Genomic DNA, 22,601 nt, shown 5'->3' with positions numbered 1-22,601 from the left:
TTAGGTCAGCTAGATCAGACAATTCCTGAAACTAGAGAGAGGGGATGTTTAAGGCCCCATTAAACAAGTCTACAGTACGCATCTTGTCTTCAGCCTGTCTGCTGGCACGATGATAAAAGCGAAATGCAGATGTTTCCTTACATGCTAAATTAGTTCATAAATCATGTGTGCGAATGAGCCCCGGCTGCAGCGCTGAGACGTCTGGTGGAAGGAAGGCTCAGGTTTGCTTTTCCACACTGGGGTTGCTGCCTCTGTTCAGGAATGGGGCCCAGCAGCCTTGGCTCAGGAACAGACCTGAATGCTTCAGGTGGGAGTTCTGGCAGCTGACAAGCCTGAGAGAGTCCCTGGATTTGCAGGAGCAATGACAAAGGGGATCAGGGGCCAGCTGTTTCATATTGCCTGATGACTTCTGCGCAGCCTTGGAGGCTCAGGGGCAGTGTGTGTGTGTGTGTGTGTGTGTGTGTGTGTGCGTGCATGCATATATATATGTGGGAGTAAGTATGCTAATTAGAGCTAAGGGCAGGGAAAGTTTTATGAGCAGTTGAGGGTGACAGAAGGCACATGAAGCAGCTTTGTAAATTCCTGGCTACCGTCCCCAGCTCCCGATGGAGAGCTTCCCATTGCGCAGAGGTGAATGGAAACTAAGCAGGTGGGTTCTGGTACAGGCGGGTGGGTGGGGAGGAAGGTCCAGGAATGAGAAGTAGCTGGAGAGTCTCAGTGTAACTATGGAGATGGGGTTATGGGGGATGAAAGAGGTAGGAATCAGCTCCAGGAAAAAAAATCACTGTGTGTGTGTGGCGGCGGGGGGGGGGGGGGGGGCAGAGGGCCACTAAAAGTTATAGCTACTAAGCTTGGTCTTGTGCAGAGGTCAAAAGACAGGGCAGCTTGCAGCGTGGAGTAGCTGCAGTCCAGAAACAGTGAAGGCAGAAGCTAGGGAGGGTCATAGGATATAGACAGGTAGAAAAGGTTCTTAGGTGAAATAATAAGTAGCAAGTGCCAACCACTGCACTGTATAAGAAACGCTGCCAGAGATGATAACTATTCTGGCCTGAGGGCATCTGTCTTCTCAGGTCAGCACTCTGTCGGTTCACTAGGCACCCGGAGCTATAAGCAAGCGTCAACCCTGCAGGATCATGGGAAGACTGAGCCGTGCACAAAAGCTAACCGAAACCCGAGAGCTGAGTGTTTCAGGTGGGAAGCATCAAGCACTGCCACGTGAGGACCTGCATTTAGCAGGGTTTATACCTGCAACAGGTGGGTGGCAGCCTTGCCATTCCCTGTCGATGCAAACATTCCGGACTTCATCCTCTTCTCACTGCAGCTCCCCAAACTTGGCTTTGACCATCTCCCACTGGAGTCTCAGATTCTCCCTGGGCCGTATGCCCATCCTGTCCAGATCCCTCCCCACCTACCGTTGCCACCTTCTCCCTAGATAATCTCATTTTCTATCTTAACTCTGGAAAAGTGAGAAAACACTTGATGGAAGTATGTCTGCCCCTTCTCTCTGTACCTGACCTCACATCCAGCCTCCATATTCTTACTCCTAGACTCTTCCCCTTGACCCGTGATCTGGTGTGTAGAGGCTTTTGCTTCTCCATTGAGCTCTCTCTCAAAGATGAGTCACTACCGTTATCTCAATACTACAGCTTTGCCCTGGCAGGGTCCTGCCACAGCCAACCTGTGTGGCCTCGCTTCTACTTCGGCTCCTTTCCTATCTTCTTGTTATGGCATTTTCCCATGGCTATTCCAATTTAGGCTGTGTATCTAACCGTTAGGCATGCAGAAAATCCATCACTAGCATCTGCTTCCACAAGCCCCTCTTTCCTCTCTGCCTCCATTGCCTTCTGAGTGCTCACGGTTCTTATGTACTTAGCAATCTCCTACCTCCATGCTTCTTCACTTTAGATTATCCCTGTCTGTGTGCTGGGGGAATGTCCCCAGACCAGAAGCATGGGTGGCCACCTGACACACCAGACTCTCCAACTGTATCGCACAGATCAGATGGACTTAATCTGATTTGCATTAGCCACACTTTCCAAGGTAAGCCAAGTCAGAGCCTTTCAAATCACGGGCCAGTAGAAGGCCGGAATTCTCTAGAAGGCGCTTGCAAATTTCCTTTCCCAGAAGATCGCTGACAATTCTTGGCCGGAGCCAGTATTAACATGGCTTTCCATTCCCAGAGCATCCAGGGGGAGATGTGACTCAGTAGATAAGCGATGGCAACAGCTAGGGTTGCCACAGCTCCTACAGTTCCTAGCTGGCCATGACATCCTCGTGTCTGCCTCATCTGATCCCATGAATGTCTTCCCAGAAGACGCCGAGAGAAATATTTGTGGTCCACTTTCCCAATATTACCCACAGAGGAATTTTAAAATGTGCTTATCAGAGAAAAGAAAATTTTTCTTTATCAGCTCACAGAGAAAACAGGAAGCATGAGCTACTTGAGGTCTCCTGGTCCAGAGCTCTTGACAGGCAGACTTCAGACCCTGCAACAGGGTAGCCCTACTGCATTGCTTTGTATTAAGAAGTTTATGGTTTTTAAGAAGTGTAGGAAGAAAAGACCAATTCTCATCTGTTGGTTAGAGTTAGATTTACAGGGTGAGGTCATTTCCAATCACAGTAATAAAATGTAGGAGCTCTGGTCTGCAGATGGTGGGGAAAACTGTGTGAGGGATGTGCCCAGTGTCTGGGATTTGTTTTCTGAAATGACTAACTCTGTTTTCTACAAGACAGGTAAGTAATAATCTATGCAGAAATGCTAAGGGAATAGTTTATGAAGTTCATCGATACTCCATACATTTCTTATTATTCTCCCTTTTTTATGATTCTCAAAAAAAAAAAAAAGCTAGAGTACTCTAGAATTGAAGAAAGCCCTGACAAAGTTATTATTTAAGTTACTATTTGAATAGCAATGGCTGCAGCGGCTTGAAGGCAAGGTGTGTTTCTTAGCTTTATTCCAGCTTGACAACAATTACACAAACCTATGATGTGCACTGCCCCTTCATAAAGGAGTGCACTGCAAAATAATTCGATGGCTATAAGGGACACAGCTATACCCACCTACTTTTGTGTGTGTGTGTGTGTGTGTGTGTGTGTGTGTGTGTGTGTGTTGAGAACCATTAAGATGTCTCAGCAATCTTGAGGTTGAATGCTGCCAGATCATTGCAGTTCATCTCAGCATAAAGCAAGTCTGCAGAATATCCTTCAATTTAAATAACCAAACTTTATCCCCTTAGCCATCCGTTCCCAGGCCACCTTCGCCATTCTAGTCTGTGCTTCTATGAGTGCCTATGTGAAATCCTGCAGTATTTTTGTTTTTCTTCAGCCTGTTTGTTTTTGTTTTTTTTTTAAGTAAGGGCCATCCATGTCACATATGACTATTTCTCTTTTTAAAAAATACCCAAAAAAGTAAATAAAAATAAAAATAAAGCTGAGATTTTGAATCCTCAAAACACAAAAACCCTAGGTCGTACCCCCATCCACCTACCCCAGTCTCATTTTTATTAGAGTCCTCTGCTCATTATATATTGTTGTTATAAACAACTTTATATATTGCTGTATATATGCAGTATAATATGTATATATAGTTATCATTATAAACAACGCAGCAATGGACACAGGAGTGCAGATGTCTCTTCAACATATTGGTTTGATTTCCTTTGAAATTCAAGGAAATAGATATCATGCAGTTTAAGTGCATCTACAGACAGTTCTTTTTAACTTGTAAGGAGTCAGTTCCTATCAATAGTGTCTAATGGTCCCTCTTCTTCACCCCTCTCCAAAAGTTCCTGTAGCATTTTTTTTTCCACAGCAGAAGATGCAGTGATATCTTATGGTGGGCTCAGTTTGTATTTCCATGCAGTATGTTGTGAATGCCTTTTTTCATACATCTAATGACCACTTGAGGAATGGCTATTGGACTCTTTTATACATTCAAATAGTCAAATTCTTTTCTTGATGTTATTGGAGTATTTTTCCTAATTATTTTATAAATTAACGTTTTATCAGATGTATGGCTTACAAATATCGTCTCCCATCTTATAGGCCGTCTCCTCACTTGGTTGATCGTTCTCTTGGCTGTGCGGCACATTTTAATTAGTATCTTCCAACTGAACTTTTGCTTCTTGTGTTTTGAGAGTCATAATCCAAAAACGCATTGTCTGGAACAGTGTCTTGGAGCTGTTTCCAAATGTCCTCGTAAGGTAGTTTCATTCTTCATGGTCCTGCGTTTAAAAGTCTCTAGTCCCTTTTGAATTGATGGTGTGAGATAAGGGCCCCGCTTTATTCTTCTGCATATCTTGACAGCATTGATTGAAGAGATTGCCTATTGCCCGCCATGTATTTTCAATGGTTTTTATTTTATTTATTTATTTATTTTTTGTCAAAGATCAGTTGAAAAAAATATGGAGTCGTTTCCAGGTCTCTATTCTGTTCTGTGGACTGCATGTCTGTTCTATGCTACAGTCATGCTGTTTTGATTCCGAGTGCTTTATGGTAGATAGTGAAGTCAGGTAACACGGTACCTCTAGTGTGTTCCTTTACTTAAGATGCCTTTGTCTAGTCAAGGTTTTTTTTTTTTGTTTTTGTTTTTTGTTTTGCCCTGACGCACAGGTCATTTTGAGTACCATGAGCCTTTCAACAATGTTCTCCAAATTCTCAGCAGGGGGTCTCTTTCCACTTATTAATGTCTTTTCCAATTCTTCCTCCAGTATTTTATAGTACAAGCCTCTCCTAGCCTACTTAAATGCATTCCTACTTTCATTTTTTGGTGAAGCCATTAGTATGGGAAGCTTTCTTGATTGCTTTTCCATCTAGTTCCTTGATAGCATATGGAAGCAATAATGACTGTGGGCTGAATTCTTGGTTGCACAGTTTCAGCCACCATCTTCAGGAGTTCCTCCATGATAACATTGTCTCTTCTTCATACAAAGACCATCTCACTTCCAGACGCCCTTTGTTCATCTTGCCTGACTGCTCGTGTCTAATTCCACAGACAACAGAAGTGGGAGGGTGGGCAGTCTGGTCTTGTTCCCAACCTTAGAGGGGCAGCCTTCAAGTCTGTGGCGTTGGGTGTCATCTAAACTTGGTTTGTCATCTCTGCCCCTCATTATACTGATGTAGATTCTTTCTTCACTTAGTATCTGAATATGTTGAGTCTTGTTTTGTTTACTATGACAAGATGTTGAGATTTGTCAAATAATGATTTTTCTCTTTGGTTCTATTAATAGTGTGGATCACACATACACCACACCCTACACACACAGCACACACACACACACATACAGCACACACACAACACAACACAACACATACACAACATATAACACCACACACACATACACACCCATACATACCACATCATACCACACAACACCACACACACACATACACAGCACACACAACACCACAACCACCTATACACACACACACACACACACAAAGTTAAACTTGACAGGTGAACAAGCCTTTAAATCACTGGGTGATACTGAGTTCAGCTTACTCATCTTTCATCAAAGATTTTTGCAACCAAGTCCATCACATATGTTGACCTGTATTAAATTTGTCTGCACTTAGGTACACAACCACTGAAAGTTTTCTCTCTTCAGTTGTCTGCAAGTGCCCAGGAAGGCTTCTGTTGGACTCTCACTGTGCTCTTGGCTAGAAGTCAACAGTGAAGCCTCCAGACTTTAAACTTCTTCTTGAATGTCTTTGTTTGCTGTTAGCCTGTCCTGACTTGCTCTTTCTTCTTGACTTATTCTTGGTGGATTTTTATCTTACCAGGAATATATGCCCTCCTTCGAGAGTATCCAGTTTATAAGTATAATCATATACAGCTGTGTCTCAGTCCTTTGCATTTCTGTGGGATCAGTTGCAATGTCTCCCCTAATTTCTGATTCCATTCCTTTGAATGTTTTCTTAGTCTAAAGATTTGTCAATTTTCTTTATCTTTTCAACCCAAACTTATATTTTTAAAATTAATTCTCTCTCTTTCTCATCTCTGTCTGCCATCTGTCTGTCTGCCCTCTCTCTCTCATGTGTGTGTGTGCATTTACTTGCCTATGTATGCATGTGTGTGGGGGGGGGGGGTAAGATGACAACATTTGGGACCCATTCTCTCTCCTTCCTTCACATAAGTTCTAGCAGTGGAATTGAGGTCATCTGACTTCCTGGTGAGGCCTCTTCCCCGCTGAGTGGTCTCATCCGCCCTCAAACCCAGCCCTTCACTATCTTAATCCTCTGTGCTGTTTGTCTAATCTTTATTTCACCGGTTTCTGCTTTGATTGCTGTTATTTCCTCCTTCTACTGACTTTGGCCTTCGTCTGTTCTTCTTTATCTGACTCCTTGGGTAATAATGTTACATCTTTTGGACTCTTCATGAGTGTAGGCGTATGAACTTCCCTCTCAGGGTTGCTTTTTGCCAAATCCTGTGTGTACTGCTCTGCTGTGCCCCTTCTGCCTCCTGATATTTCTCCTCTTCTTTGGCCCTTTAGTTGTGCTGAAGCATCTTATTTCACCTCCAGGTATTCGGGAACTTTCTACAGTTGATTTCACTTTATACTACTGTGGCTACAGTCTCAGATTTGTGCCTGTGACTCAATTACAATCTGTCCCCCTGTTTAGCTTGGACTCCTTACCCTGACCTAAGCAGAGCCTCCCCTGGTCCCTTTGAACTTCCTTTTACATAGACCATCTTTCTTAGTGATATCGTGCTAGTCTGTGCACTTCAAAAGCTACAGCAAGTTCTCAGAGGCAGTATACAAATCTGTCTTGTTTTGTGTTTATTCATTTATATTTACATCTATTCGTATTCTCCTGGGAGAAGGTCTTGTTATGGCACAGGCTGACACTGATCTAGAAGTCCTCCTGATTCTTCTACCCACGTGTGCTAGGATCACAGACCTGTATTACCACTGCACCTGTCTTTTTTCAATCCATGCATTCACTCTGTTACTCCCTCTCCCCCAATTTTATGTGTATGGGTGTTGTGCCTGTGAAGGCCAGAAGAGGGCATCCTCTGGGACTAGAGTTATAAGTCTTTGTGAGCTGCCATGTGGGGTGCTAGAAATTGAACTCTGATCCTCTGGAAAAGTAGCTAGAACTCTTAACCACTAAGCCATCTCTCCAGCCCCGACTCTGACATTTGGTAGACAGTTTCACTTATTTACACTCCAGATAATTGCTAATAAATAAGAATTTCCTACTGTCATTATTTTATTTTCTTGTTTCCTATTTTTATAGTACCTTGGTGTTTTTCCTCTCTTGCTATCTTCTGTGTTGATAGTTTTGTAGTGATGGATTTGATCCTTTGTGTTTTAAATAACATTTAGATCTTTTCTTTGAGAATTTCATAATGATCATTTTCATCCCCCTCCCAACTCCCACCCACCTCCCTACCCATCCAACATTTTGTGTGTGTGTGTGTGTGTGTGTGTGTGTGTGTGTGTTTCTATTTCTGTGTATCTTTTAACCTCATCATCTCTCAGTAGCTGACTGCTACTGGGTGTGAAGTCTGTCTAGGAATAGTTAATATACCAAATGTCATTCCATTGGAGAAATTGACTTTCCCTCTCCAAGCCACAATAAAATGCCAATAGCTCATTAGCTAGTGGCAGGACCTTGTGTCCACCTCTCCTAGCTTGAGCTTGGGCAGATCTTATGCATGCTGTCACAAGCACTATGAATTCATGTGCACATCTGCCCTTTATGTCTGTGAAATGCTGTTTCCTTAAAGTTGTCTGCACCTCTGGCTTGGACCATCTTCCTTCTTAGATGCCTGAGCCTTGAGGCAGAGGTGTGAAACAGTTGTCCCACTTAGGGGTGAGCACTCTCGTTCACTGCATGGTGACTAGTTGTGGGTCTCCCTGTTAGTTTTCATCCACTGAAAGAAGCTTCTATGATGAGAACTGAGTGACATACTTATTTATGGGTATAGCAATCATTGACTCCTTCCTATTATTTCTCATTTCTAGATAAAATGTACAAAAGCTGCTTAAACTAATAGTAATTCAATGTTACTTGAATATAAGAACTATGTATTTATACAGCTTGAGGGTCCATGTTATAATCTCAGTGCTTGGGATACAGGATGGGAAGATTGTTGTCTCAGAAATACAGCCCCCCCCCATAAAATAACCCTCCAGATACACACACACACACACACGCACACACACACACACACACACACACACACACACACACACCCCATTTCTCTGTGTAGCCCTGGCTATCCAGAACTCACTCTGTAGATCAAGCTGGCCTCAAACTCAAAGAGATCCACTTGTCTCTGCTTCCTTAGTGCTGGAATTAAAGATATGGGCCACCACCATTCAGCTAATATTTTTTACTTCCTCACCACCAATTTTACGTATAGTAACTTACATATTTTATATTGCATTTCCTTTACCTTAGCTATGTTTTAATGATCTCTTTCTCTTAACCTATTAGAGGTATGAATTACTTTCACAGCAATATTATAGTCTTAGAATACTCTAATTCGGGCAGCCTGTGTACTGTCTCAGTGATTCTCACACCCTGGGTTTTTCTCTTACTAGTTTGCAGCCTTTTGTTTCTGCTTGCAGAATGTCCTTCAGTGTTTCCAGCAAAGCAGGTTGGGTGATGTTCTTCAAGGCAGGCATTTATCCATTTGTTTCTAGGCTGCTTTGTCAAGTAAAGTATCTTGGGTTAGCATTTTTTGTTGTGGTTTCTCTTTTAGCCTTTGGAAGATGTCATTTCATTGCTCCTTAGCAATTGAGTTTTCCGACGACAGATCTAAATGCCCTGGGATGCGTGAGAATCTTCTTTGTCTAATTCCAAGATTTTGTGTGTTTGGTTTTGGGAGTTTTGTTGAGTGTGTTGGTGTCATCTTCTCTGATATGAGTCTGACTGGAACCCTTTGAGATCCCTGTACTTAGGGGTTTATATCTTTCCCCAGACTTTTAACTTTGTTTCTTTAAATAAATTCTCTGCCCATTTCTCTTTCTCTTCCCGGAATCTTGTAATACAATATTTTAGTTTTCTTAATGTCATATCCTAAAGCATGTAAACTTTTTCTATTTTCTTATTTTTTCTATGATTACATACTTTCAAATAACCCATTTTTGAGTTCAGATTCTTTCTTCTCTTTTAATCAGTCTCACTATTGACAATCTATTATATTTTTCATTTCATGTATTGTGATCTAGCTTCATAGTTACTGAGCTCCCCCTCTTTAAAAAAAAAAGCTATTTCAATCTGCTAAACCTTTTATTTTGTTCATTTGTTGTTTTCCTAATTTCATTGAAGTGTGTGTGTGTGTGTGTGTGTGTGTGTGATAGTACAGTACTTTTCCTTCAATTATTTTGAATTCTTTGTCGGGGAATTTCTAGAGCTCTGTCTCTTTAGTGTCAGCTGCTGGACAATGGTTTCATTCTGTGGAAGTGTGCGTCTCCTTGGATTTTCATTTGTGTCGATGTGCACATGTGATGGAGAAGTAGCCTCGTTCTAAGGTTGATAAGCTGCTTCTTTATAGTTAGGGGGATTCATCTCTGTGGATGGGTGTATGGGAACTGAGTGGGTGGCTGTGCCGCTTCTGGATCCAATGACAGCACAGTGAAGTAAGTCGGTGTAGCTGTTGGTTGAGATTGAGCATACCAGAGATTACAGGTGTTCATAATGGCAGCAAGTGCTGTTGGGTCCTCCTTGTCTGTCTTTCTCCTACTGAGGAAGCCATAGACAGGGAACCTCTCTTGGTACTGGTTCTATCTTGCAGTAGAATAACATTATTCATGATGATGGGCAGTTGCCATGGATCCAGGGTCTGAAACACAAACACTGTTAGGGGGATCAAGGACCAGAACCTGCACATTTTCCCGAAAATGAGAACTATGCCAAATTGTATAAATTTTATTATGTAATTATTAGTAGTGATAATGATGATTATTACTGTCAGCAGCAGCAAAGCAGGGTTTAGCTGTGTAGCTTTAGCTGACCTGGTACTCAGTATGCAGCCCAGGCTTGTCCTTGAACTCATGGCTACACTCCTGTTCCTTCTTCTTCGGTGCCGGGATTACAGGTGTATGTCATGGTGCCCAGCCACATTTTATTTTGTTGATGAAAATTAAATCCCATCCAACAGGCACTGATAATTTTGGAAAATGCTAATTAGCTAAATTTAATGGTCAGTGTACTGTAGCTGGCTTTTCTTTTCTTTTTCTAGTGTCCTCTAGTCTGGTGTTACTTACAGTCTCAGAGGAGTAATCCACATCTCTTAGAGTTACTTTGAAAAATGTTTGTGCTCTTTATACTATTTTCCCTTAGAAGTTCACAATGCCTAGAGATGTTAAAGGCACTTACAGGTCCTCCAGTGAATATAAGTGTTGAAATCGATTTCACCTTAGTTTTCCTAAACATCTTTAATCTTGGACTGTTTCAAAACTCTACTTTGCAAATATTGTGCTGGGATTTTGTTTGTTTGTTTGTTTGTTTGTTTGTTTATACCCATTACACTTACTAAAGAAACCCCAACTGGAGCTGAAAATTTCCCAACTGGAGCTGCAATTTTTCCAGTTTTCCTTGGAAATTTAGGCCTGTGAGGAAGTGTTCCAACTGTCGGCCTGTGGTGCTCTGGTGCAGCTATGCCTGGGAGGAATGGCTGGAGCCCTGGGGACCGTCTGGGCAGCGGACAGCTTGGGGTCTGTGTCTGTGGCAGGCTTTGCCTCACCAGAATGTTGCCTAGCTATGGCTCCTGCCCAGAACTGTGCACATGCTGGCTCCTGTGCTATCTGTGCTAGTGCCCAGCATGAAGACGTCTGGAAAATGAAGAACCTGTCACAGACCCTGGAAAGTGCTTCAAAGATACTATGATATGAAATATGCACAGAAAAGAGAGAAGCCTGCCAGACAGGGCAGAACTCGAGCTGACAAAATGACCAGAAGGTTGAGTGGATGACAAAGATCTGACATAATCTGCTTCCCCATCTACATGTGGCCCTGATGCTGTGTTATCATGGCATGGCTGTGCTCTCTGAGTACACAAAGCTCAGCATCCATTCAGCAAACAGAAATGTTGAATGCTGGTGTACCTGTTACTTTTCCCATTCCTGTGATCAGATACCCGAAAAAAAAAGCTCAGGGAAGGGCAGCTTCCTCAGTTTAAGGGTACAGCCAGTATGGCAGAGCTGAGCGTAGCCGGTCACATTGCATCTGCAGCCAGGATCAACATTAATTCTCACACCAGGCCAGAGCAGCATTTCAGATCAACTACAGTTAACAAGCCCTTGAATAACTAGGTTCTGCACAGCATCTAAGATGTCTGCAACTTTAAGGGCTTTATTGTTCATTGTAAGTGCAAATTCAATTGGGCATCCTTTGTCTGGCATTCCTGTCTCAGGCTGTGAAGCCTACGGGAGGGCTCGGCTTTTTTTCTTACCCTTTATACTACTGTATGTCCTGTAACATGGATCCTCAAATATAGGTGTGCTAGCTAGTTCTTTGTCAACTTGACACAAGTTAGACTTAGTTCTGAGTCACTCAAGACAAAAGAATCACCCTGTGTGCATTATAAAAGTATACTACTTTATTTATGAATGCTTATATTATCTTTATGTAGAGTTTCCTGTCTTGTTGGGTTAGATAATTAAGAATCAGGGTCATTACATTCTAGGGCCCAGTTAAGCCGCCCATCTTCCAGGTAGGGTTCCTTCTATTCCGTGGGCGTTGTGGGAGCTCCTGGAGGACAACAGGCATGCACCTTTCTTTGGAAGTGGCCAGGGCCCCTTTGGAATTCACTGTGGCGCTTCTGGTCTCAAGGAAAGTGAGGATCTGATTTAGTTCAGTGGCCTCTGGTGCTGCCAACACTAGTGTATGGGATTTCTCTAAGTGTAACTTATGGATCCTTAAGTCCTTGGCAATCTTTAGGCTAGACCTCTTTGGCAATCCCTTTGCCTTGTACGGGGAACTAATGAAGATTGTTTGATCCCTTTGCCCCTCGCTAGGCCAGGCAATAAGTATCACTGTGGGGCATCGCATGTTCTCTGCTTAAAGGGGTGGAGTGTGGCTAGGCAGGGGCAGGGGCACTGAACTGGGTAGTGTGAATGAATAGAAAACAGATTCACCTTGCCTTAGGGCTTATATGCTACTTTGGGGGAAAGGCAACAGTCAGATAGCTGCGATTCAAGTCTAAAGTCCTATCAGAGAAAACCTCTGTGGAGTCAGGAAAAGGATGAGAATCACCTTGCTGCAAAGTCTTCCCGGAGGGGAGGTTCCTGGCTGCCACAGTCATAATGGCCCCTTTCATTCACCCTTCCCAAAGGACCCTTTTCAACTCAACCCTTCACTCCCTTTCACCTTCATCTTCTCATGTAAACCCTGAGATGGTGGCCCTGCTTTCAGCTTGTGGGCCACACATTGTGGAGAGAATGGTTTCTATGCTCCGCCCGGGACCTCGTCCTCATCTTATTTCTCACAGCATTTGTTTACTGGAGACCCCCTTGGGATTTTTTTTTCCCTTTCTTCCTCTTGTCCAGAAGGAACAGAGATCTGTACTGCTTTTTCAAACTCTCTCATGTGTTGGCATGATAGTGGGCATACACCTTTGTTTTCATGACCACACTAGCCACTTTGGGGCCTCCACTTACCTCCCATGCTCCTAGATAAGTCAGTCACCCAGTGCAGCTGCCAGCAGGCACAGGATTCCACATAAGCAGGACAGGATGTTAGAGAGGTGAGAGACGTTAGAAAACCCAGCACAGGGTTTTCCCATCTCAGGAATTCAGAGTCAGGGCTCTTTGAATCCCCACTAAGCCTTTGTGTGGTTAATTTCTGAAGCTCTCATTAGACCAATGTAGATCAGCCCACTATTGCCTACTCCAGATGAATGAGAGGTTCTGCAGTGGTGAGATGGATAGACACGCTGAGTGTAATAGGTCTGAACTGAACCTCAGGAACCATGGGGTGATGGCCCCAGCCGGCTGCCTATCTGAAATCACTCAATGCCCAACTTGTGGTCCTAGAATATATGCAAATTGGCAAGCCCTAGAATACCCCACATTTCCACTCTCCCCAGAAAGATCAGGCTTTAATGCTTTTTACAGAAGACTTAAAGAGGTGCAAACCAAGCATCTACTCCCCAGGGCAGCTTATTGGCTTTGCTGTGTTTCAACAGGCAGGACTTGGTTTGAGCGTTTCTCAGGAGAAGCACATGTTTAAAATGCTCTTTCAAGAGCTTGGCATGACCAAAAGAGGCTCCTGGGAGTTCATTGTTGGGATGGATCTTGTCAGGTTAATTTTCACATAGACTACTGCAGAGGGAGGTGAAACTCTGCCATCCCATGGGAGCTGTGAAGGTTTGTCGGAGGGGAAGATTCCAAGCCTCCCAGCAACCAGCTGTGCTGGCATCGGGGGAGGGAGGGTCCTGGCTGCTTCCTAGTGACATGACACTATCAGGAGGCTGCGTGCTGAGGCTACCTGACCCCATCCGTGCTCTCACAGGCAATTGATGTAGAGCTTATGATAAATACCTGCCCGTGTTTATACAAATTAATGGGATTTGGGGGCTTGGCTTTTACAAGATCAGCCTCAGAGGCCTGGAGGACTTGGTACCTTGTTTCTTTGGTTGGCTTTGAGACAGGCAGGGGCTTAAGGAAGCCTGGCCTTGCCAAATGAAGTCAGAATGAGGGCTGTGTGTGTGTGTGTGTGTGTGTGTGTGTGTGTGTGTGTGTGTGTGTGTGTGTGTGTTCCAGAATGCAGCTTACCTTGGTAATTTTATTGAAGAAAAGTCCCCTCCATTTGAATCATAATAGAGAACATATAATTGTAGTCTTTTTCCTCCAAAGCAGCCAGAATATATGCAGCTCTAAGAAAATCCTTAAAGGATCCAGAAGAAAATTGAAAATGATTCTCACCAGTCCCTTAGTTTTATAAAAGTAAAACTTCCGTAAGCGGGAATGAGCAGATGGGATTTCCTCATATCTTTGAGCAAAGCACATACAGGAGGGGCTTCTTGTTGCTGTGACTAAACAGCTGACAAATCAGCGAGAGAGAGGAAGGGTTTGTTGTGGCTCTCAGTTGGCGAGTACAGCCCCTCATGGTGGGCAAGGCATGTCACTACAAGCAGCTCACAGCTATGGTAAGAGTAAGAGGTGGTTCCCTTTTGTCTGGGTGGATCAGGAAGTAAAACCCGAGCTATAGAAACTCCAAGGCCAGCCCCCAACCCCCACCAGTATCCCATTTCCTCCAGCAAGGCCCACCTCCAAAAGCATCCCCAAGTCTGAGGGAGACATGTGCCATAATTCATCCCTTGAAATGAATCCCCCATGAGTCACACTGTGTCTCTTGAAGAGCTATAAAAGGAAGGGGTGTGTGGGAACTGAACTTGGGATTGATCTTGTGTGAAATGGAAGAACCCTTGTTTTTAGCTCTCAAAAAAAAAAAAAAAAAAAATCTATAGCCTCAAGTTAGTGTCAGAGTATTGAAGTCCAGAGTACATGTGGATGGCACCAGGCTAACGGGGGCTGAACCCAAGTCCTGCCTCTCACTCACGTACAGGGAACCTGAGCAGGTAAAACCCACCCTTTGAAAACCAGTGAGCACCAGACCTACAATGAAAAACTCCATGGGCATGTCACCAGGGTTGGAGGACTCGGTACCTTGTTGCTTGTTGGCTTTGACACAGGAAAGGGCTTAAGGAGGCCTGGCCTTGCCAAAGGAAGTCAGAAGGAGGGGCTGGTGCATTGGTCTGTCTGTCTGTATGTATGTATGACACTCTTAATTAGTGTGAAAAGACCCAGCCCGAAAGTGGGTGATATTATTCCTGGGTTTAGGGCCCTGGGTGTAAGAGTAGAGAAATCTAGCTGAGCAGTAGCAGTCGTGCCTTCATTCTCTCTCTCTGCTTTTGACTATGGAGATGACTAGTTGCCTCAAGCTCTTGCCTTGCCTTCCCTGAAATGATGGACTGTCCCAGAACTGTGAGCCAAGCAAACCCCTTCACCTCTTAGTTTGCTTCTGTCAGGATATTTTATGACAGTAACAGGCGTGAAACTAAAGCCCCAGCTGAGGCAGGTGGAGTCTTTCTACTCTGGTGAAGTTGGAATCACCCAGAGCGCACTGGTGGACTTCATCCACTCCCTCCAGGGAGGTGACCCTCCGCCTTCTGCCTCTCTCTCTTTTTCTCCTGGCCAAGAGGCCCCATCGCTTCCTCCTTTTGCTAGAAGGGCTTGGTGAGATTAAGCAAACTCAAAATCCATAGCAACCACCGCCCGCAGGGTCGGGGTGAGCCCACCAGCCTTGAGCCTTCTTAGTAACAGAGCTGCTTGTTTTGTGCCCACCAAGGACTGCTTAGGTCCAGGATCTGACCTCCTGCTCTCATGCAGCAAGCTGAGAACAGTTCAGAAAACAGAACCGCAGAATCTTCAGGTGACTCACGTTTCTTTTTGTTTCCTCCTGGGAACAGAACCAAAGCTTGATCGTGGTGTCAGGTGCTCTGAAGAAGCAGACAAAGGAGAAAATGAACCTCTGATTTCCCCCATAAGGTCCATTGGCAATTATGAAAAGTCTTACAAATGCAGTTTCTAATGTTTTTATCCCCCGCCCCAGGACATGGTGCCTCTGCCTTCACTGCCTCCACCCTGGCTCTACCCTGGCCTCCAGTGGGTCCTAAAGAATGCTAACCCAAAAGTGGGCCTGAGACTCTGTGTAAGGCTTCCTCTCCCCTCTCTGAAGGAAGTCTTCAAATAGGTACACATTTGTTTTGCCAAGATCCAGACAGACTTAGCTGGTACTCTGCTGCTTCTGGGAAATTCCAGGATCCCTGTCTGGAGTGGAGGCTAGGGTGGGGCACCAGGAGGAACTGTGGTTCACTGCATCATGGGATGATGTCTTCTCCCCTCTCACAGTCCCCAACTTTCTGAGCCCTGGGGTCTTTCCCCTTTTAATTGGAAATATTGTTGTTGTTGTTTCTCTTATGTTTCTCCCTTGACTCTTGTTTCTGAAGTTCATAGTAACTAGTCAGACCACACCCTTGGCTAAACTAAGATTCAGTTTCCTGGGCATTCCAAAGTCACTGCCCCCGCCCCCAGGTATTGTAAATGGCTTGAAGTATGTTTTAAAATATATCATTTTAAAGAAATGATCCATATATGTATATAAATATGTATGTGTAATGCACACACACACACACACATACATACAGTGTTCTATTTGGGTTTCTATTGAGATAAAATGCACTGGCAAAAAAGAAGCTTAAGGGAGAAAAGGGTTTGTTGGCTCTGTTTCTTAACAATTAAACTTTATTATACAACCCAACTAGCTTACACAAAAGGGAAAAAAGGTGAAAGGGAAAAAAGAGTGAACCTACCGGTGTCTGTGCCACGGGACGGGTCTCTTGGTGTCTCTGGCTTGTGAGTTGGTCCAGCCTGTTCGCTGATCCTCTTCCCGATCCACGTGCATTCAAGCCTGGTCTGAACCCACTGCTCTCTCTGTCCTCTCCACCTGTCTGTATATCACATGCAAGGGGTGGTCTCTCTCTTTCTCCCATTGAGGGTCAATTAGAAATACAGTAGTCCAGGTGGAGTCCCCAGGTCCGCTTCCTGAATTCCAGGCCCAGGATGGCTCTACTCAGTCTATCTCAAGGTTAATCTCAGGGAATATCCATGGTGTGTGTAAGGGCAAAGCCCACCAAGACTGCTTTCACAAAGCTTACAATCCTTCCCACAGGGTTTGTTTTACCTTACAGGTCACCACTAGGGGGAAATCAAAGCAGGAATTTCAAACAGTCACAGCCAAGAGCATAGGGAAATGAATGTATGCATGTTTGCTTGCTTGCTTGGCTGTGCTTGGCTGGATTTCTCCACACCTTCTGCCTAGGGAATGGTGCTACCCACAGTGGGCTGAGACTTCACGACCCACCACAAACAAGCCCAAAGGCCATTAAGGCTCTACTCTCAGGTGATACTAGGTTTTGTCTAATTGGCAATTGAAGCTAACCCTGACATATACTTAGGTTAAAAACAAAAACCAAAACAATCTCGTGATTTTCTTTTTTTGGCTACTTTAAAGTACTTTTTCAGTCAAAGGGTACTAGCATATGTGACGTATCCTATGACTTTTCCAGACCTTAGTGAAGCTAAGAGGGCTTTCATGCCATGCAGGCAGAAGTCTCTGGGTCTCCTTGGTGAAGGACAACAGGCAAGAGGCCGACACTCCTCTCTCAGAATGCTCTAGGGACGGCTGGGAGGTCTCCCTGTCCTTAGAACCCTCAGAAATCCAATATATGGATTTTCCTTTGAGCAGGAGACCTCACACTTGTCTCTTTGCCTGCCAAGACATGGCTTCTTACTGCTAGAAGAAGTGTTTGCTGGGGCAGCTGTCTGGGCACTGGTTCCTGTGCTGTAATTAAAATATCCTGTCAAGAAGTGATGTAAGGGAGGAAAGGGCTTATAAGACTTACAATTCCAAATCTCAGTCTGTTATTGGGGCGAGTCAAAGTCAAGAGCAGACACAGAATACATTCAGGGATCCTTGCTTTGGTAGGTTTTTCTATGTTTTTTTAAAAATAATTATTTTTATTTTACGCATATGAGTGTTTGTATGCACGTGTGCACTTATGTGCCTGAGTGGTGCCCACAGAGGCCGCAAGAAAGTATCAGATCCCTTGAAACTGGAGTTACAGCCAGTTGTGAGCCACCATTTTGGTGTTGGGTGCTGAGTCTGACTCCTCTGCAAGAACAGCCAGTGCTCTTAACATATGCAGGGCCTAGCCATGAAACGACACCAGCTTTGTTCAGTGTGAGCTTTCCTACTTCAATTAGTGACCAAGACAGCCCGACAGACATGTCCACGGGCCAGCCTGATCCAAATAATTCCTCACGAAGACGTCCTTCCCCCGTGGTTGGTTGTAGGTTGCATCAAGTTGATAACTGGAATTGATCCTGATGGTGCTTTTGCCCTGTTTAACTATCGCTGAGACCAGCTCCTGGTTATCACAGGCTACGCCTTGCAGGAGGGAGCAACCACAGGGAATGTTCTGGATCCACCTCAGGGTTTCTCCATACATTGTGCTGTTCTGTGTCTCCCGAAATTAATCCTTGTTCTGTTTCTTCCAGATAACTTGTTCAAACCCAAAGAAAGATGCATTTCAGAGAGGGAGATGCACATGAGATCTAAAAGGTACTTGCCTCTTGTGGGAGGCAGGGGAAGAGCTACGGGAACAGGTGGGGAAGCTTGGAGGACCCAGATGCTGTCCCTTGGGCCAGGGCCTCCAGGCTCACATTTAAGGGCTGAGGTGCTTTTGGCTGCCGATCTGAAAACCTGGCTGAGGTGAGCAAAGTTGCCGAATAGTGCCACGGAAAATGTTTTTGCTCCTGTTGCTGCTCTTGGACCAACCTTAGGAAAGTGAAGGGTCTTGGATTCGGGAGCAGGCCCCTAATTGGTCCCTAAGTGATCAGCAGATTCTGAACTGGAACTCTTCGATGCCTTTGCCTCGTGGCTCTGGGCAGGAGCCATGTGCGGCTGCACCTTTGAAAGTAATTTTATGAGGAGGAGAGAACCCATTTTCCTGGAGGGCCTTGACTGTGGCCGTCCTGAAGAAAAGCTTCCAAGCTGGAAGCCAATAGAGCGTGGGAGCCAGCGGGGCCTCGGAGGGGCCACAAACCAGCTTTTCTGGCAAGTCTGTCTGTGGCAGTCTTGGCAGGGGCCGCCAGGGTTTTCCCTGCTCTGCCTGGCCAGTCACTATCTAAGACTCCCACTAACTCTTACCACCCCGGGGGCACACAAAGGCTACCATTCTTTCCTGGACCTGGCCTCTTAACCAGGACACAAAAACTCAGCAGGGTTGGCCATGTTCACACACATAAAACGTCATTAATCTGTAATAAAGTACCTAGTCCTGGGAGAGATTATAGTAATTAAATCAAATTGATAGTGCACTCAGAGACACCAACGAAATAGGAAGAATAATTTTGCCCCCATTCTAGACCCTAAATCCCTGCTTTTACCATGATTATGTTGTTTCCACAATAATTAAGTAACTTTGGTTACCTACAGGGAACCTCTTTGAAAGTAAGAAAATAAAAAGTGGGGGCATACCATTAATGGCATGACTCCCAGCAATCTAACTGGAGCTTATAAAGGGTCTCGCTGCATTTCAGAGTCGCTGTTTGATAAATGAAAAGTTGTATATACTTTGCAACAAAAGTATTCTCTTTAATTTGGTGGGGGGGGGGCGAGGTTGGGTGGGGGGGGCGACAACAAAAAGCCTTTCCTTATTGGTCCTGAAACCTTAAACTGCTATTATAAGGCCTTGTCAACCAAGCAATTTAAATAATGGACTTCAAAGAAGCATTAGTAGGCAGAGTTCTGTCCTGGCAAGAAACTGATGTCTGAGGAGGACCAGTAAGCTACGATGTGGCGCTGTATCCACAGCCTGTGGCTGCCCTATATACTGGTCTCAGACCAACCAAGCCATCAGATATCTTTGCACTGTGGAGTGTGCAGCGCTGGACTCTGACCCCAGCTCCCCACAGTTAACCTGAAACTGCTTTTTCTTTGGGTTCCTTGTCATGGCTTACGTTCGTTGGTTATATTATTATTTAAAATCAAGCAACAGAGGCAAAGCTGAAGCTCCCTAAAGACCAGTTAGCCAGCTCTCCTTTACTCAGCCCCAGACCTACCTGCTAGGATGCTTATAGTCTCTCTCCTCTCCCTTTCCCTTAAAAGCCCCCATTTTTTTGTTTGTTTGTTTGTTTGTTTTTACATTAAGCAGACATCTGGTCTTCAACCACACGTGGTGGCGTTCTGTGTATGTCTTCCCTTCTGTAGCTTATATCTGTAAGCTTTCCCAAGATGCAGATTTCTGGCCTTGGTTTTGACTGTCTGCACAGTATCTTTGTGGGGGCATGCTATTATATATTAGGGGGATCTTATTTGAGGAAACAGTACAGGGCCAGAGGAGGCAGAGCCCAGACACTTTTGTCTGAACTTCCCAGTTGAATGGACAGCTCCAGGAGAGGCAGCGTCTAGACCTGAGGAACTGACCACTCGAGGCCTTTGAGACCAGTTCCCTGGTAGACTTCTCTCCTGGTCGTTGTTCCAGTTGCTCCAGAGAGCAGCGAAGGGGTGTTCTTTGGTCACACATTTATTTGGCCCTCACTAATAACCAGAATGCTGATCTCTGTCAAAGCACGGGCCTGTGCAGGAGGTCGTGTAGAGCAGTGCGCAGTGTAGTTGGGGCACAGTGCTTCATAGTGAGTAGGACACATGCAGCTTGAGGTCCCAGTGCCAGCCCACCATTAGCCAGCCCAGGCACTCTACCCAAATCTCTTGATCTTGCTGGAACTCATGTTTCTTATTGTATGGCAGGGCCCCCCCTACATAACTCTTCCAGCCATTGTGAGGGTTGAGTGTGTGTATTCATATCTGGTGACTAGCCTGATGCTCAGTAGCAAAGATGCCACCTACTGATAGTATCACCGTCCTTTTATACTTCGCGCTCATGCTTCTTTAAGGGCATAAAATCTCAAATGTGTTCCACCTGACTTTCATACATGAGGGAAAATGAGAAAGAGATGTTTGAACTTAGGGCCTTGTAACAGCTTAGCAACCTACAGGCTCGGGATGCAGTGACCACCTTGTGTTAGAGGAAAATCAGTTGGCACCAGGACCTAAATGGCGTATGTTAAGGAGGAGCGGAGAGAAGGAAGCAACTTTCCAGACAAGGGTCCCTTAGACCCCACTGGTAACTCAGAAGCTCTTAATTTTACGTGGGGACAAGAACAAATTACTGGAGTTTGGAGTGCATTTAGAATCAGCCTAATCTGACATACCACACACTAAGAGAAACAAGCATTTTCCCTCAGTATATGATGCCTGCCACTGCCATCCATCTGTTCCTTGTCAAATCACAGGAAGTCAAAAGCCAGATGGCAAAAAAATGGGACTATGGAAGGAATGTGGGTGCCCAGAATGGCAAACCAGTAGGTTGAACATCCTTCCTTTTACAAGTAGTTACTTCCCAAAATCATTATCCCTGCAAATGCTGGATGACTCCCACATAAACACCTGGCCTCCCCAGCTTGCCTCCTGCTCTGCCCAGGAAGTGTCATTGAGACACTGGCCCCAGTGTGACTGTGTACTGGGACCTCAGAGGAGTTCTTTCTTTTTCAGAGTTTCTGTGAATTTAAGTAGGCTTATAAACGTACTTGTATCTTTTTTTTTTTTTTAATGCTTTACTCTTTTTTTTTTAACAAAATAAAATATAGTAAGATAAAACAAAAGCCATCACATTGAAGTTGTACAAGTCAAACCAACAGAAGGAAAAGAGCCCCAAGAGAAGGCACTAGAATCAGAGACCCAACCATTCGCATTCCGAAGTCCCATTAAAACACTAAACTGAAAGCTATAGTATATGCTACATAGGAACCTGGTGCAGCCCCATGTAAGGCCCTGTACATGCTGTCTCAGTCTCTGTGAGTTCACATGAGCTTTGCTCAGTTGATGTAGACGGCCTTGTCCTCCTGGTGTCTCCTATCCCCTCTGGCTCTTATACTTTTTCTACTTCCTTTTCCACAGGGTTTCCTGCCCTCTGAGGGGAAGTTCTTCAGGTGGCTTCTTACAGCAGGAAGACCCTACCTGTGGGTTTCTTCCTACTGACAAGCCAGAGACTGCCCTGCCTCCCTCACCTAGCACCTGCCATCTCATTACTCATCCTGTCTCCTGTCTATTTCAGGATCTATAATAACTTGCCGGAAGTTAAAAAGAAAAAAGAAGAGGAAAAGAAAAGAGTGATCCTACAGAGTAACAGGCTCCGGGCAGAAGTCTTCAAAAAGGTAAGTGCCTGGTGCTCACAGGTGCGAAGTGGGTGGCGCGCAGATGAGGAGGTGAACTTGATATTTTTGTTTCCCTTGCTCCAACAGCAATTACTGGATCAGCTCCTCCAAAGGAATGCAGTATAATCCCAGGTGGCCCTGCTAGCCACAGCCTGGATCTGGAAGACTTCCAATGACGACGGACGAATCATTAAACAACGCTATCTTCACACGTGAAAGATAACTTTTACTTTACTTCTGATTTTTTTTTTTTTTCCCATAAAGGAAATGTCACTTTCAGAATGACCCAAACAACAAAAGCAACACTACTGGAAGCAATAGGTCAGCGATCCATTGAGGGGACTTCTCCCTCCTCCCCCGGAACCTACTAGATTTAACCCTTTCCATGTTTTCGCTTGTGGATTTTACCCATTGCTTCTGAAGTTTTCATTATATCATCCCCACTCAAGTAGGAAATCTTTATAGAGTCAAGCGTGTTTAGTTAGATGTTTGGGAATTTTTTGGGGGGAGCGTGGCATTTTTTTTTCAAATTTTTGAGAAGCAAAACTCTATCATATTTTAACTTCCACCACCCCCACCCCCCACCCCCCCCCCCCCCCCGTGGCAGCCAGTGCTGAAATCCAAAGCGAAAGTCAGTTTGTTTAGCATACACATTCTGGAATGCCAGAGGCTGTCTTTGAAATGGACAGATGAAGAGGCAGCGCACAGACCGAGAAGGAGAGCCCCTCTGCCTCTCTCCCACCCACCCACCGTGCCAGCCTTTGGTAGCCAAAGCACCTGTTCTGGTGGGAGCCCGGGAGCATG

The 22,601-nt window shown here is 44.8% G+C and overlaps 1 protein-coding gene across 3 annotated transcripts in view; it reads left to right on the top strand.

Moving 5' to 3' along the window:
* Positions 1-22,305, top strand: part of C5H10orf90 (chromosome 5 C10orf90 homolog) — a 244,669-nt gene extending 222,364 nt beyond the window's left edge. For all 3 annotated transcript variants that reach the window (XM_051145479.1, XM_051145482.1, XM_051145481.1), the window contains 3 exons: positions 18,078-18,141; positions 21,698-21,797; positions 21,885-22,305. In XM_051145479.1, the coding sequence (XP_051001436.1) occupies positions 18,078-18,141; positions 21,698-21,797; positions 21,885-21,923 (203 nt within the window). In that variant the 3' untranslated portion in view covers positions 21,924-22,305. The remainder of the gene's footprint in view (positions 1-18,077; positions 18,142-21,697; positions 21,798-21,884) is intronic.
* The last annotated feature ends 296 nt before the right edge of the window (positions 22,306-22,601 follow it).

Source organism: Acomys russatus, chromosome 5, assembly GCF_903995435.1.
Source record: "Acomys russatus chromosome 5, mAcoRus1.1, whole genome shotgun sequence".
Lineage (NCBI taxonomy): Eukaryota > Metazoa > Chordata > Mammalia > Rodentia > Muridae > Acomys > Acomys russatus.
Note: the sequence above shows the minus strand (reverse complement) of the source record. Positions and strands in the feature narration are given on the sequence as shown.